The sequence below is a fragment of the Glycine max genome, chromosome 4 (genome assembly GCF_000004515.6).
Source record: "Glycine max cultivar Williams 82 chromosome 4, Glycine_max_v4.0, whole genome shotgun sequence".
NCBI classification, from domain to species: Eukaryota; Viridiplantae; Streptophyta; class Magnoliopsida; order Fabales; family Fabaceae; genus Glycine; species Glycine max.
Window position 1 is genome coordinate 49,650,582 of NC_016091.4, and position 17,934 is coordinate 49,668,515.

The window sequence follows — 17,934 nt, forward strand, 5'->3', positions numbered from 1 at the left end:
ATGGTATTGCTATGAGTATTTTTTTATTATGTTTATGATTTATTTCTGTCAAAAAATTGAGGTATTATCTTTAATAAAATCTTTCATTCTAATCATATTCTTTCATTTACAATAATTTTATCCTTTTGAAGAATTTTACCTTATGCACAAATATTTAATTATAATATGATAACATATATAATTAAATGATGTATTTTTTTATACAAACTACATTATATTCTTTAAGAGATATATGTTATGATTATGGACAATAAGTTTCTCTATTTGAATGCTTAATGCAACTTATACTATAGACTTGAATTTAAGCCATTTATTAAGCTTAAATAACCTCTTATCATTTGATTCAGGGTGGTGGTATTAATTGATATTATTTAAAAAAGTTGTGTTCTAACAATAAGCAAAAATAAAAAATCTTGTACAGTAAAAGAAAAGCAAAAATTAAGAAAAATGTGTTTGATAAAGTTTTTTATCAACTTATAAACTTCTTTAGTTAACTTATAAGTTACAAATGAAACAGACGCAAAGGAGCCCATTGCAGATGCCACAACAACCGCATTATTTAGGCCTACGGGGAAAGAACATATAATTAGTCAATAAGATACGAGGTTGGTTTCCTTCAATTTACCAATAAAGGAAGGCGGGACCGCAGTTTGGAGTTTGGAACTCATATTGAAAATGCTAATAAATTTGTAAACTCAATTGGGCGGAGAGACTATTGCTTTTGTTTGTAGACAAAAAATGGAAGAAAGCTTTCATTATTTAGGACTAACCTGATTTTAGTTAGATTGATGGAAGATGATATTTTTTCTAAAACGCAAACATCATTTTAATGTTAGGAATTTTACTACACTTGTTAGTTTATTTTTTTTTATTTTTATCTTAATTTTAAAAATCAATTTCATCTTTTTAATTAAAAAACAAATAAAATCTTTCATAATATTTCCTCTCTAATTATTTCTTTTATTATCTTCTCTATTTTCTTTTAAAAAAAAGTCCTATATTTATCACTATTATTATCACCACCTCCATATTAATATTTTCTATTCCACCAACACCAGCACTATGTTGTCGCTCCACCGTTGAAAAAAAAACCTATTTCACCATCTTTTCTCCCTTAATTATATCTCTCCTTTATCTTTTATTTTTTTTAAATAAATAACTCGTATCCTTTGTCATAATTATCGACATGATTGTTTACCATCACTATTGTCTTTCTCTCCATTACCACTATAGTTGTTGTTTCATTACTTTTGTCACTGTTGCCAAATGACGATGGTGATGACAACTACAATAGAAGTAGTAAAGGCAACGACAATAGTTATAGTGAAAGCGTTAATAATAGTGATGATAAAGGCTATCCTCGCGACGATGACAATAAAACTGGTAGTAGTGATATCAATTGTCAACTGATAATAGTGATGGTAGTGGTAATGATGATTATGGTAGTGGTGATAACTATTAATCGATTGACAAAAGAACCAAATCACGCAAGTAGTAAACTACAATAAGACTGAGTGTCGCGTCCACAAGGACTTCATTCATGCAAAAATAGCTTGTGTAATCTAGATTCTAAGAAATATAGATGAATATTTGAACTTATATTTAATTATATAATGTAACTTAAAGGTATCATAAAAAGAGGGGACAATAGACACAAGTAGAACAAGACACAACTACTAAAACAAAAGCACAAACACTAGAGTGCAAAAGGAAATGTATTAAAAAATATGAATTTGTTGAGTATTTGGACTTACTAAATCACTCTTGATGTAATTTTAATGATATTTCTCTACTTAGTGTTACCTTAATCCACAAAATTACCCTAATCAAGATTCTTCTAGTAAAAGGGCTTAAATCTTCCCTTAACTCCTAATCTCTTAGCAAGTTAAATGAAATGACTTGGATCACAATAAGGATTAAAGCAAGGCTAATAAGCCACATTCTATACCTAGACATGCATTTTATTAGAAGGTACTTTGAATTCGTAGTAGTGGTAGCATTTCCCAATGACTCTCACTCTATAAAACATGCATATGAGTGATCCAACCATAAACAAAACAATAATAATAGAAACTAAGCAATAACACTGAAAATGAACATTAAGTAAATAGAATAGATAGTTACATCAAGAGTTTCTAATGCACCAAATCCACAACAATGGGTGGACTAGCCTCTCATTGTCATGAGAAGCCTTATAAGAGAAAAAAACACAAAGTAAAGAAAGAAGGAAATGATTCCAAAATCAAAAACTAGTCCAAGCTCTATTTTCATATTTTTACAGTGCCTTAGGATTATTCTCCTTAATCCCAAGGGAATGTTCTTTTATATTGGGTCCAAAGACCATGTCTTGTCACTTCAGGGGTGTGATCAACTCATTGGGAGAAACTCACAAGTTGGACAAAACTCACAATGGGTGAGTTCTTCACAATTCCAAGAGACATTTTCAAATGTGATTTGACTTGCTGATCGAGTTTGCACTCGTTGGATAAATTCTTTAACAATTGAATTTCTACAATTATTTTGTAACTGCAGTGGTCTTTACTCGTTGGTTGAGGTTGTACTCGTTGGACGAGTCATTCAAATGACTTGACACTTTGTTTCCACTCTTGAACTGTCATGTGGCCTTATCTACACACTTGGGTTAGCTGGGTGAGTGGAATTCGTTGAGTGAGACCTCCCGAATGACAAATGCATTTAGTGCCTTAAAAAGACTTAACAAAAGAGTATAATCTAGTAGAAAAGATTAAAATTTTATTTAAAGCCTAAGATTTTATAAAACTCTATTTTCCAATTAGATTGAGGCTAAAACTAAAACAAAATGTTAGAAAAATTAGATAATTGTTGTGTTATTTGTAATTCAAAAGAACATATGCACACAATTATAAATGACGAAGGTGATGATAGTGATAGTGACAATTGTAATAATGGTGAAAATAACGATAAAAGTGACAATAAATGATTTTTTTTAAAAAGAATTAGTTTTTAAAATTAATACAAAAATAATAAAATTATTTAAAAAATGCGTGTAATAAACCTCATAACATATACATGCATGCACATGTTAGCTAAACCCATTTATTAAAGTCCTTTTAATATAATTTTATATTATTAATTTATTTTAAATAAATCACATTTTAGCTTCTAGAATATATAATTTTTTAAGAAATTATCTTTTGTAATTAATACTTAATTTTTTTATAATTTAGAAAGTTTGTAATAAAAAACTGATAAAAAAAATACTTAAATTGCTTCAATTAATATTATATAAAATAAATTATTTGTAAGTCATCTTTAAAACTTATTTTTATTAATTAAAATAATTACAACGTTTTAAATTTAAATTTTTAAAAATGTATATGTTTTAATACTTTTATATAATTTTCGCTATCTTTGAAATAAGTTTATGTTGATTAAATTAATTTTTTGTTTTTATACATGTAATCTCTCATTGAGTGAAACAATTTGTTTTAATAGAATTTAAATTTTCAAATATTTTTATCAAACAACTTTTAACTTGTGGAGTGATTAATTTCAAAACTGTTGGATCAAATCTCAAATTAATTTCAAAATAGTTCGAGTGATTATCAATTACTACTTGTAATAACATGGGAAAGTAAACATTCTCAAATAGTTATTACGATGATTGGATTGCGGTCCTTAAACATTAATTTGTATTAAACTATTAATGTTATTTTTTAATTTAAAATTCAAACTGAAACTAGTGTCATCTTGCAGTGAACAGTACTGAGTGTTAATTAAATAAATCAGTAAAATATAATTAAGCAGCTTCCAAAAGAATCTAACACGTTCACACTTCCATATCCATATCTTCATAATATATTTTCTGAAGTCCATATCCATATATTATACATATATAGAATTGTATTTTCTATTGTAGATGAATAGCCCATACGTAATTGTTAATATCAAAATTTCAGCAAGTTATGTTCTTTCTAACGTTTTTCGTCATGGATGACGGACGACTTTATTAAAAAGGCACACAAGAAATGTAATTGTTCTTTCAGCACATTAATATATTTCCATTTGTCAGTCTAACCTGATTTAATCTTTTATGTTTTGGATTGAAATTTGTAAATTTAAGTTAAACTTGAACTTAAGTTTATAATTGAATTTGTAAAAGTATTTTAAGTTTTGTTTTTTCAAAATTTAGTTTTTAGAATAAATTTTATTTTCAAACGTATTTTTGGGAAGTAATCCAGTACATGTTTATGTATGTTTATTTAGTTAGTTCGAGACACAAAAAAAAAAAAACAAATTTGTTACTTTGCCTATTATCCATTGAAATTTCTGTAACTACATTTAGAAATTATAACTGAAAAACAAATGTGCTCTAAATATGACTTTTAAATTAATTTTAATATTTTTAAAACACTCTTATAAAAACACCGAACATACTCTTTGAATGTCATTATTGGGTCGTGGGTCTTACACAAGACACCCACAATTTCAAAACCTATCCAATTAGCATGCTTTCATTTAAATTTTAAACAAATAATAAATAGATTTATAGTGTAATTTTATACCCTTATTTAATTATAAATTATTAAATTAGTTATTATAATAATTATTTTAAAAATCTTACATAAGTAATTTATAATTGGTTGATAATGTAAAAATTACATTGTTAATCATACATAAAAATTAAACTCATTTGAAAAGAGAAAAAAAATATATAGACACCCCATAAATTTTATATCTTTTGTGTATTGATTTTAAACTTTTTAATTTGTCCTGACTGCTTCTAAATAAATTTATTTAAAATGTATCGATAGTGTACACATTTTTTTTTTCAAATAATTACTTCAACAATTATATCTAAACTCTAAATTGATATTTAGTTATTTGACAGTGTAAAAATTCTTGTGTATTTTTCTAATAATCTATATTTGTAGTTCATTCATTAAGGTGAACCAACAATAAGAAAACTCAGTCCTAAGGACTAGGAAGTATAATGAAATATTTGTCGTGTGGTTGCTGGACAAGTTGCAAAACAGAATAATAACTTCCAATAGAAGAAAAAAATGATTGCTAACCTAATGGATTTTGGCGCCGGCGATTGTAAAAAATTGATCTTTGGATGGGATCTATATTTTCTTATGAGTTAGTTTGGAAGATTGAGTTAAGATCAAATCCACATTTTAAGATGACATTAAAATCTAACCTAAATTTATTAAAATGATCACCCACTATATTATCTATGTATCAAACCCAAAAAATATTGTACATGTATTAAAAAAACTCAAGTTTTATATCTTTTTAGCTAAAAATAGTATCAATATAGAGTATATAGGTAAGAATAATTCTCATCTTATTAATTAACTTTTGAGATTAAGTTAAATTCAAACTCACATTATAAAAAAGAAGAAACTTTATTAAACAAATAACTAATAAGACAAAATTAATTATTGAAAAAAATTAATAAATATAACTGTACTTTACACTTATGACATAATAATAATAAAAAAAATTACAAAAGCTTTGTACCATTTTGTCACGAAAGGATGGTTCACCAATTAGATGTTAGCATGATGCATGACCATATATGGTTATTTTGGTAGTTTAAGAACAACTTCTTTTGGGACTTTTCTTTTCCATAAAAGAAATTGAACTAAACACAAACGACAGGGAATCAACGTTTGGGTATCATTATATTTTAAAAATATATTAAAATGATTGAATGTTTTTCTTTTAACAAAATGTTACACTAATTTAAGAAGTTTTTTTTTTGTGTGAGCATGTGATTGTTTTCAGTCATTCACCGAGATTAATTTTTTTAAGGAGATCTGTTGACACTCATTGGTGAATTTACTTTCTTTCTACTAGGGTTTTTTCATATAATCAAGATTTGAACCTGACTAATCGTTTAAGGGACTTGACTCCATTGCTACTCAGATGAATCTCTCGTTGGTTGAAAAATTATAGTTGAATAGCATCTGAAAAAAAATCTCTAAAAAATTACTTGTTCACATACTGCTATAATAATTTATTTTAACTCAAACAAACTTGATTTGTCCTTGTAATGAACTATCTATTTTTTTTTCTTCAGTTCATCAATCATCATATGCCACGGGCCTAAGGAGGAGTACATTCTCCCCCAGTTGTGAAAGCATATCCTACTATTGTCAGTCCTGACGCAAGGCCCAATATTTAACACCAAAATGTATAAATTCTGAGTAGCAGTAACAACAACCAGTTAATGCCAGCTCCAGATAAACGGCTAGAATCTTCGGCCTTGTCAATTTCAGCCATGGGACCTATACAAATTTGATTTATTCGGATAATGTTTTATTAACATAAGGTAAGGGAGGGATTGATGATAACTACAAGGTCAAATAAAAAGTCACCATCGATGACTTACAGGGGAAACTGATAGCACAAGAATATTATAACAATTAACAAATCAACAGAAAAAAAATAAAAGAGTTGAGGCCAAACTAGCTGTTTTACCAGATGTGAAGAACAATTAAATAATTGGCACGGTGGGCAAAGCAAGATTCACTCCTTGGTTGAACCACTTGATCAAAATTTTGTAAATTTCTCTTTCTATCTATCTCTATCTGGGAGCAAGTATAATATATAATTGAAACAATTAATTACAGTTGGAAGTTCAAGGTTTCAAGCTAGCTAGAGGTATTTATAAAATCCCAGTGGATGGTATTGGAAGCTATATACATAACATAACATATATGTTTGTATATAAGAGAAGTGGAAGAGGGAGAAGGAGGGAAGGTGATATTAAGGGAAATGAAGAGGAGCAGAGATATGGAGAAGAGATCAGAGATAAATTCTGCAATTGAAGAGTTGTCTATGCTGGTTATAGTCAAACCTGAAGGAAATCATAAGATTGCACACATCCCCACAAAGCCTTTCCTATCTCTATGTTACTTGGTTCTACAAGTTATTGGTGGGTTTGCTCACTTTGTTTTTATTTGAAAACATGAATGTGATGTAACACCAAACACATTGTCATGATGCTTGATTAATGCTCTCTTGCAGATAAGATAGGACCAACCATGGCTGTTTTGAGACAAGACGTTTCCCAGAATATTAAGGTACATACAGATTAAATTTTAAACTCTTTGATTCAGTTCAATTTACTTGAAGGGAAACTATCTCTGCATGATAATTTTTGGGATCTTCTACATTTTTGTGTTTCTTGTCTATTTGTTTGAGGTGATCGACTGCTAGTTTTTCAGTTAACATATAATTGTACATTGATCATTTTTTATTTATTATCTACCAATTATTGGCTTATGCTTTTAAGTTCTATGTCACTGCAGAGGTTGGAAGTGATGCATGAATTGAATCCCTCGATGAATTCAAATTTGGTTGAAATATTGAAATCAGAAGCTACCAAAGGCAAAGCAAGGAAGAGGTCTAGTTGTAGTAAAGCCTTTCTTTGGCTCACTAGGTAAACATATATTATATTGTTGTTTTCTTTTCCAACTCTGTTATTCCCTCACACTTAGTTTTAGGATGTATCATCATTTTCAGCTCTAAAAATTGTTGAGAAAAAACAGGCTAACAACTGTTACTCAGATTAAAAGAAAACAGCGGAAATTATCTTTCCTTGTATAGTGTATACTTTCCCTATGTGTAAGTTGCTTAATAAATACAGATGTGCCACTCTGCAGGTCCCTGGATTTCTCCTCAGCATTGTTACAATCACTAGAAAACGATCCTAAAAAGGATTTGGAGCAAATAGTTCAAGAATGTTATGATGCCACCTTGTCACCATGGCATGGATGGATTTCGTCAGCGGCTTTCAGAGTAATAACCATTTGTTCAATCAATTTTATGCTTTTGATGGATTTTACAGGCTAACCTATATGTTTCACTTTCACTTTCACCTCAGCTTGTCTGGTCCAGGGCAATTTATTTATTAACTTTTTTACCTCATGAAATCCTGTGTTTTATATAAAACTTGCCCAGTTTAGCATAGTGACCAAAATTGTGCAATTGGTTCTTGCTGAACTAACAGAAATAGTACTTCAGGTGGCTAAAAAACTAGTGCCAGATAGTAAAACTTTGATGGATCTCCTCAAGGAAAAAGATGAAAACTGTGAAACCCTAAAGGAGAAAATGCAGATCTTGGTTTCCTTGCTTGTGCCATTTCTTGAGGATGTTCATTGTATTCTTGTAAGCTTAATTTTATGCTTCCTAACATAAAATCAATCCATCATGCTCATTCAATTTCCTGTCATCTTACCTTATGAATATTAATTTTGCAGAAAATTTATAACTTGGACAGGATTAAGTCAACCTGAAGATAGAAGAACTGATATACAGCTTTGTGTAGTACTGTAGACACAGCTATGTAGTGTATATTTTGGCTTCCTTCCCCCGCTGTTTTCATGTAAATAGTTTGTATAGAAAAAATTGCGTCAACACAGCTATGCAGTTACAAGTTTGGTTTCGGCTGCTCAATATAGATTTTATACATCAAATTTGTATATAAGTTGAATTCTAAGTTTTATTTTGTCTACATGAAAGATCTAATTTAGAGCCATGTTACATCCAAAACGTGCAAAGTTAATTATAGTTGAGTATGAGAAATGTGAAAGTTCTATTTATACACAAGAAAGGGTGAATTATGTTACTTTAAGAAAAGTATTTTTCAAACCAAAGGAGGAAACCGCATTGAGATAAAGTTGACTTTGTGTTTCACTTTCACCCACAAGCTCACAATCCCCTGTTTCATCTAAATTTGAAGGACGAAGATGTTATTGATCAAACTCAACCGTGAGATCAAAGAGATTCATGCTATTTCAATAATAATTTATGATAAAATTTATGGAGAAATCCACTACTTCATGGTCATAGTTGACTAATGTCTATGAATTACATTTATGTTTTGCTGTTATTGAGCCCAGCCATTTATTCTTATATTGGGTTATTAAATGATATCTCGGCGTTTGGTTTAGGAGTAACTTATAACTGAAGTCTTGTGATTGCAAATACGTCACTTTTATTTTTCTCTCCTAAGATTTGTTGCTTCCACAGACAGAATATTAAACGATCCTCCAAATAAAGTGGTCAGCATGACCAGATTTTTTATTTTGCACAATAATTTCACGATTGAACACACTCGATTGAATAATCATACCTTCATTGCGTCAAAAATCCCATAATAACCAATTAATTCCCGGGTCTGTCCTCACACAAAATTGCAGGGTGGATGCCTGAACTTTAGTACTTTACAATAGATGACACGTACAGCATCATTAAAATTCTATCCATCAAATGATTGATGTTCAATGCACATGCTCAAGTGTAGATCAAGTCCATCCTCACAATGAGTTTTTGAAGTCACGTGAATTATAAGGAGGATCTTGAAGTGCAATAATTGCTGCAGCTAAGCCAGCATTGCTTGCTATGTTTGGCTCAGTGAACTTTTGCTTGGTCCTTTGATCCATGAAATCATCATTAGTGTCTGGCCCTCCCACCATGGCTCCCAAAAGAACCTGTGGATTTGGGTCTTTAGAGTTTAGCCATTGCTTACCTTTGTCGCAAGTGTAGGGTTGGTTATTCCAAGGGATTGATGCACTTTTGTGATGAACCTGGAGAGGAAATCATAGAAAAGTTTAAAGAATAAGTCTGATGTATTTTATTCATAGAATAGTGTATATATATATATATATATAAGGGTTCTATAATTTTTCATCTATCAAAGGAATGACAGCTGCATAAATCTACATAAATTACCTCAGTTGTAATAAAGCCTACTTTATAGCTAACATAATATTTGATTGCCTAATATTAACTAATAGAATATTTAACATTTCTTAACACTACACTCAAGTTGGTGCATGAATATCACACATTCCCAACTTGAATAAAGACTTATTAAAAACACTATGCTTGACACTCTTTTAGTGAGAACATCAGCCAACTGCAATTTAGATCTTACAAAGGGAAAGGAAATTATTCCAACTTCAAGTTTGTCTTTGATGAAATGTCTATCAATCTCCACATGCTTTGTTCTATCATGTTGGACAAGTTTGTGAGCAATTGTTATAGCCGATTTCATTTAGTTTAAAACCCAAATCTGATAGTACATTTTTAACCCACAAAAGTTCACATACACCGAGTGTCTTGCCTCTGAATTCTGCTTCAGCACTAGATCTTGCTACTACGAGCTGTTTTTTACTCTTCCAAGTTACAAGATTCCCTCCTACAAAAGTAAAGTATCCAGAGGTAGATCTTCTATCATCTTTTGAAGCTGCCTAATCTGCATCAGTGTATCTACCTTTAAGTTTCCATGAAGTGGACTTCAAATATCTCAAAATCCTCTTGACATCATCCATATGAAGCTTTCGTGGGTCATGCATAAATTGACTAACGACAGTCACTGCATAGGTAATATCTAGACGTGTATGGGACAAATAAATACACAAATAAATTAGTTTTCCTCCCGCCTTTGGCATCTCCCTCTGTCTATGCTTGTTGAATTTGAGCATTGAAAGAGTGTATGATTTTGTTCAATTGGTGTATCAACTGGTTTACTTCCAAGCAGCCCAGTTTTCGATTGTAAGTCAAGAGTATATTTTCTTTAGCATAGAAAAATACCATGTTTTGATCTAGCTACCTCAATATCCAAAAAATACATGAGGTTTCCAAGTTGTTTCATCTCAAATTCAAATGCAAGGTATTGTTGAAAACTAGAAATCTCATCTTGGTCATTTCCTATAACAATCATGTCATCTACATATATAATCAAAGCTGTAATTTTTCCTTTACCTCTCTTCAAAAATAAGGTGTGATCAGAGTTACTTGCTCTATAGCCAAAAGCCTTCATAGACTTGGTAAACCTTCCAAACCATGCTCTTGGGAATTGTTTTAATCTATATAGAGCCTTCTTTAATTTGCAAACCTTCACTCCATTTGAATCTGTCATGCCTGGTGGGGAATCCATATAAATTTCTTCTAAAATTTCTCCATGTAGGAAAACATTTTCACATCAAATTGTAGAAGAGGCCAATCTTGGTTTGCTGCTAGCGACAAAAGTATTCTTACAGTGTTGAGCTTGGCGACCGGTGCAAACGTCTGAGTGTAACCTTTAGCCACAAGTCGTGCTTTATACTTCTCAATAGTTCCATCAGCTTTGTGTTTGATTGTAAATACCCATTTGCAGCCCACAGTTTTCTTCCCTCTAGGTAAGGACACAAGATCCCAAGTGTTGTTTTTTTCTAAAGTTGTCATTTCATCAACCATTGCTTCGGTCCATCTAGGATCTGCCAAAGCTTCCTGTATATTACTAGGAATAGAAATGGAAGATAATTGAGATACAAATGATGCATATGACTGGGATAACTTGTGATATGACACATATTTACTAATGGGATATTTAACTTTGGCTTGGAGGTCTAGTTCATATTTAGCTGGAGGTTGACCACGATTAGAGCTGGGTGGAAGATTATATTGGACAATAATAGACTCAGTGTTTGGTGTGTTGGTGGTCTCACACAGACAAGGATCACTTTCATGATCGTTTCATCTAAATTAGTATTATCAAGGGTAGGATCAAGAGAAACAATTTCATGATCAGTTTCATCTACATTAGTATTATCAGAGATAGGATCAGAAGGTACCTCTGAAGAGTCAAGCCGAACCCGTGGAGAAGATTGAGCCAATTGGTTATGATCAAAAGACACTTATTATCCAAAACAAAATTGTCCATCTTTAGGATTGACTCACTTCTTGCAGAATGATCCTCACACGATAATTTATCTTTACAATATAATTTTATATATGAGATATCAAACATACTAATATCATGATTATGCACTTCACTTTCATTTCCTCCCTGAAGTGTAGAATCACCATAAAAAAATTATGCTCATTAAATGCCACATCCATAGAGATATAAAATTTCTTTGATGGTGGATGATAAGCACAATAACCTTTTTGAGTTGATCCATACCCAACAAAAACACATTTGATAGCTCATTCTTCAAGCTTTGTACGTTGATGTGGGTGTAAGTGAACAAATATAAGATAAAAAACATGAGGTGGTAGATAAACCATGGAAGGAAGGATAAAATGATCATACAACACATCTAGAGGCCTTCTAAAGTTAAGCACACTAGAAGAGGTTCAATTAATCAAATAAACTGCAGAGCTTACAGCCTCACCCCATAAATGAGATGGGACATTATCATCTATCAAAAGTGATCTTGTCACCTCTAATATATGTCTATTTTTCCTCTCAGCTACTCCACTTTGTTGTGTGAATAAGGACATATGGTTTGATTCAAGATTCCATTAGAGTTCATGAACTCTATTAATTTAGTCTTAAAATATTCCCCTCCATTGTTTGATCTAATGACCTTAATATATGTGTTAAATTGTATAGCTATCATCTAATGAAAGGAACAAAACACATCACACACATCACTTTTATGTTTAAGCAAATACACCTAGGTTACCTGAGTACAACCATCAACAAAACTGATAAACCATTTTTCCCCATTATGCGTAGATTGTGGGACAGGGCCCCAAACATCTATGTGAATTAATGAAAAAGGAAAATCAGTTTTTTTATTGCTTAAAAGAGACACAACAAGATGACTTTTTGCCTTTACACAAGTTTCACAAAGGAAATAAGAAATATAGCATTTATGAAATAGGGATGGAAACAATTTTTTTAGATAACCAAAAGAGGGATGTCCCAATCGTCTATGCCATAGCCATATTTCCCTTTTGTTTTTATCTTGTATGTGTTCATTCGCAAGACAAACCAATGCTCCTTTATGGGTTTGTTGTGAGACATTTTCCAAATAATACAATCCTTCACTCTCTCTACACTGCCAATCTTCTCCTTGGAATGGATGGTTTGAAAAAGATAATGGGTTGGATAAAACAAGGCAACACAAGAACATGATTTGGTTAATTTGCTAACAGAGAGAAGATTACAGTTTAATGTAGGAACAAATAAAACATCAAGAATCGATAAGGAGGGTGAGAGGCATACAGTACCTACACCTTCAATTGACATTAATAATAAAAGTTTTAGAACAATCATGGGAAAAACTAGTAAATTTATGAGGATCACAAGTCATATGATCAGTAGCACCTGAATCAGTTATCCACCCACTACCCCTAGTAACGACAGAAAGATTAAGAGCAGAGTTAGATATACCTGACTTGGTCACAAATACAACAACAGTAGAAATATGGCTCTTGGAAATAGCATCTACCTTGGCATTGGGAGTAGTTTTGCCTTTTAGATGCCAATCCGGATGGCCATGAAGTTTAAAACATGTCTCCATGACATGATTATCCCTATTGCAGTGGGTACACTTGCGGATTCCTTTCTTAGAATACTTCTTAACAGCAAAGGCAATCCCCATAGTAGACTCACTATCAAGCATAGCCTCTTGGCGATTTGCCTTGGCAAAAACAGTTGCATAAACTGATTGAAAATTCGGAAGGGGAGTGGTAGAAAGGATATGACCACGAACTGCATCCAAATGTGAATTCAGGCCAGCCAAAAAGACATAAACTCATTGAGAATTAATCATGTTGTTATACTTCTCAGCATCTTTAGGGCATTCCATGGTACAATTCGTGATAGTATCATACTCCAACCATAACCTTTGCAATTTACCAAAGTATGTAATAGCAGAGCTTCCATTGTGCTGAGTAGAGATTACCTCACGATATAATTGATATGATCTGAACGCATCCTGGTTGACTGAGTATGTTTGTTGTGTCCTAGATGTTCTTTGCCGTAGCTAAGTGAATAAAGAGGGATTTGATTTCCTTCATCATAGAGTCCAGAAGCTGAAACCTGACTAGGCAATTTTCATCTTCCTATGCTTCATATTCATCAGATTTTCTTGTTTTCTGGTGTAGCCTTTGTTCCAGAGATGTAACCCCAACATTTTCTGCCTCTGATCTTGTTCTGCAGTTCAACGACCACTTGACATAGTTGGTGCTGTCAAGCCGTTCAGGGGTGAGCGCTTCGTGCATATAGGTAGCAGGGAAGTCCCAAAATCATGTTTCGCCGATTGATCAGAAGGAGCCATAAGAAATATTCAAAGAAATAAAGAAGCACTGATTCCTATATTGGAGAGGATGTTGGTGTTAAGCTCTGATACCATATAGAAAGATTTAAAGAATAAGTCTAATGTATTTTATTCATAGAATAGTGTTATATATATATATATATATATATATATAAGGGTTCTATAATTTCTCATCTATTAAAGGAATAGAGTCTAATTTACAGCTAATAGAATATTTGACATATCTTAATATAAACCTGTCACCATAGCCCACTAAATAACTCATTTTCATAGGGTTTTGCCCCAAGATGTAGCTAACCTGAAGAGCACGCAACAAAAGGAAGCATAATTAGACTTGTTTTTTTTTTTTTTCCAATTTAGAGGCAGCAATGCAAATAGTCGGGAGGCTAAGAATTTGCCTGAGAAGTTGAAAAATCGCGAAGCATTTCCATGGAGAATGCATCAGTCTTGCAACTTGCACCAGACATTTTGAGATGATCATGGTAATCACTGTACAATTTACTGAGAAAAGATGCTGTAGCAGCATACTGGACTAATGACCCATTATCTGGTTTAAGGATAATCAATCCACCTACCATTATGTTTAACATGAATCAAATACATAGTTAATTGAAGTAAATAATAACAAACAAGCAAATGATGTATGTTAAAATTGATCAGAGAATTAGTTACCAGATGTCCTGCTAAAGTATTTATTGAATAGATAAGAACACATGAGAGCATCGGTAGAGTTTGATGAGAGTTTCAAAGCATCCTCAAGTGGGAAGCCAGGATCACGGAAGTATCGAATACGGTAAGCAAAACCTACAAAGACCTGTTTAAAAAGAAAACTATGCAAAGATTTCTTCTCATTCTCCTGAAAATTCAGTTTATGTGTCTATTAAAGTTACCTCCACAGCATTGAGCTTGTTATTCCAATAAACAACCCCTTTGCAACACTTGATTCATTACCCTTGGCTGATAAAAAAATTTCAGTTGCAGTTGCAAGGTAATCAGCGTTTTCAGTGGCAAGAAATAACCATGTTGCTCCCCAAGCCAACTCATCTTTGTAGCTAGTTGAGTTGTAAAGCATTCTTGCTTGTTTCCCACATTCAGCCACGGTGTAGGTCCCTTGTTTTGAAGGATCTTCACTTGTGATCGCCTCAAAGAGGCTTTCTGCTGCTTGGACAAGTCTCCTTGAGTAATCTTTGTCTTCTTTGAATACCATCGATGATGCAGATAATGCTGCCACAATTTCACCAGCTAAATCTGAAGCAGAGCCATCGCAAATTGAAACTGGTCTCTCATATTTCATATCTTCAGGTCGTTGCTAGCAACTCAAATCATTTTGGTCATTGTTATTACTAATGGTACTTCCAACCTAATGAAATTGAATAAAACAAAAATAGAACAATTTCTATTTATAACTATTTGTATGTAAGAAAGAATAGGAGTTGTGGCACAAAAATTAGAATGAATACTCTCAGGTCATTGCTACCAAGTACCTACACTCTCTAATACATTCTTTTGAATACTCTCTACTATTGATTAAAATTTATGTGAAATTACAAAATTTTGCAGGTTCTACTACTTATTTAATGAGTCTCATTTTGTAGATTTTAGTACATTTTAACTAATAATAAGAAGTGTGTTGCTAGCACGCCTTTTTTAACATTACGGCCATGTTCAAATGTTGTGTACATCTCTTTCTTGATAGTCACAAAATCTGAACACAACTGTCATATTATCATATAAATGAGAAGATCCATTCCCCACAAAAATTTATAACTTGCCTGGGAAAATAGTGTAAGGTTTGATCCAGCTGTTGAACTTGGGGGAATGAACACCTTGAGCAGGTAATCACTACCCCATCTGAGGATATCACTCACATGATCAAGCTCACCAATATCAGCATATTTACTTCGATACTCCACAACAGTCCAACTCAACAAGGTCACAGTATAAGCTGTGGTGATGGTAAACTTAATGTTGTTGCCAGAATCATAAAATCCACCAGTAAAATCAGTCTTAGACAAATCCCCATCCTGTAATCCTGAATCTCTGCGGAATTTACCTGGAATGTTCCTTGGATAGTGTCCAGCTGCCAAAAATAAAATTCATTGTTGAACTACACCAAGAAAAAAAGAAGGAAATGTGTAGCAGCACAAAGAGAAGTAGTACATTTTTGAGCATCGTTTATTGCCAGTTTTAGATTGATTGAAGACCCTTGATGCTTGTGCTGCTGTGGTAAAAAGTGTGCCAGCAGAACAGCTGCTAAGATGGCAAAAATTATTGCTACCAATACAAAAATAAAAATATGAAAGTGCTTCCTGTCAGTGATAGCAAGATTGAAGTCAACAGATTTTGGATATTGTGAAGGGATAGATTCATAGGCAGTGGAAGAATTAGGAGCAAGTTTAAAGTCAAGTACTATGAAGTTCCAGCGGCTAGCGGATGGAAGAAGGCGACCTGCCTCAGAAACTGTGTGCACATATCTCAGTGTCGCTCTCTGACTTAAAAGTGGATGACACTGTTGGTGGCATGATTGATGAAGATTGCTATATTGGGATGTGTGGAGGTAGAAAATGAAATGAACAAAATAAATCGTGCACTCTCATTAAAGAATTTGGCTTCTAGATTCTATCTAAACTAGCTTCTTTTGCCAATTAGATAAGTATATGCACATACAGCTGGTTGGGAAACAAGGCTGAGAAATTTAGAGAACACTATCTTATTTGTTGGTATATGGCTTATGAATGATACTTATCTAAAAAAATTCTTACACTTCACAGCTAATCACATTAATTATACCATTGCTTTTATGTGAGTTTAGCTCACACCAAAGTTAGAAAAGAATCTGTGTGTAACGGCCACAATCATAAATGTGTATGGTCTTGGTGTGGAATAGTATATATGTTGCTCTGATGAAGTGTATACATTTTATTCTGTAACAATGATATTCTAATATATATCATTGTGAGACTGACTCATCAATTACTATTGTAACTTAAGATTTTCTCAAAAAATAATCTTCTCCAAGGGTTGATATATTAGGCCTATTTGGTTCACGTAAACTAAACTGTGTTAGTAGAGCTTAGCACGTTACAGATTATTTGATAAAACAGTTATTTTAATAAGAAAATTCCATGCTATATATTCATTATGGGTGTGTTTTTGGTAACCGTAACATGTTTGAATTGGTTTGGGTTGATATTCCAAAGCATGGGTTTGTCTTTTGTTAACTTGTTGGCAAGTGCACCAAATTTGTCAATAAAATATTCGGAAGTCCAACTCATATAAGCTACTAAGACATTTTTTTTCAAAGTGAGTTCGCTGTCAACTGCACCATCCGCTAAAATTTGTCCCTTTTTTATACATTTACCTCGGCGAACCTAGGATTTTTTATGCATACAAGTATTTTTGTTGAAACGTTGATATATAGTTAATGGAATGCTTAGAGTATGTCCATTACCAAATAAAGATATCCTGTCAGTAATGGTATCAATGATGTTTCCCTTATGTTTGGCTATAGCGGAAACCCTTGAGTCTAAAGCTATTTGACGTTCCAATCCAGTTCCAACAATGCATTTTTTGGACTAAGAAAGCGGAACTGCTTGATGTTGCATCGAATTCACAGGAACTTTGTTTATACATTTTTTGGACTAAGAAAGCGGAGGCAATCGTAACTATTGTTTGTCCTACTGATTTTCTAAAATTTTACCTTACATTACGATATTAGATTTTTTATATTTCTCTATTGAAAATAATGCTAGTTTCATATTGACTAAAAATAATTTCATATTTAGAATATATACGTGAGAAACAACTCTCATCCTTTGAGCTATGGGATTGAGTTAGATCAAAAACTCACTTTCTGACGTAGTATTAGAGTCAATTCTAATTC

At 32.3% G+C, this 17,934-nt stretch overlaps 1 protein-coding gene and 1 pseudogene across 1 annotated transcript; one reads left to right on the plus strand and one right to left on the minus strand.

Annotated features, from left to right (window-relative positions):
- Positions 1-6,689: 6,689 nt before the first annotated feature.
- Positions 6,690-8,293, plus strand: LOC100527808 (uncharacterized). Its single transcript, NM_001250802.2, has 6 exons — positions 6,690-6,925; positions 7,018-7,073; positions 7,302-7,432; positions 7,656-7,791; positions 8,017-8,160; positions 8,253-8,293. The coding sequence occupies exons 1-6, from the start codon at positions 6,766-6,768 to the stop codon at positions 8,286-8,288; spliced, it is 663 nt and encodes a 220-aa protein (NP_001237731.1). The 5' UTR covers positions 6,690-6,765; the 3' UTR covers positions 8,289-8,293.
- A 483-nt stretch (positions 8,294-8,776) lies between these two features.
- Positions 8,777-17,863, minus strand: LOC113001465 (endoglucanase 25-like; annotated as a pseudogene).
- Between the last annotated feature and the right edge of the window lie 71 nt (positions 17,864-17,934).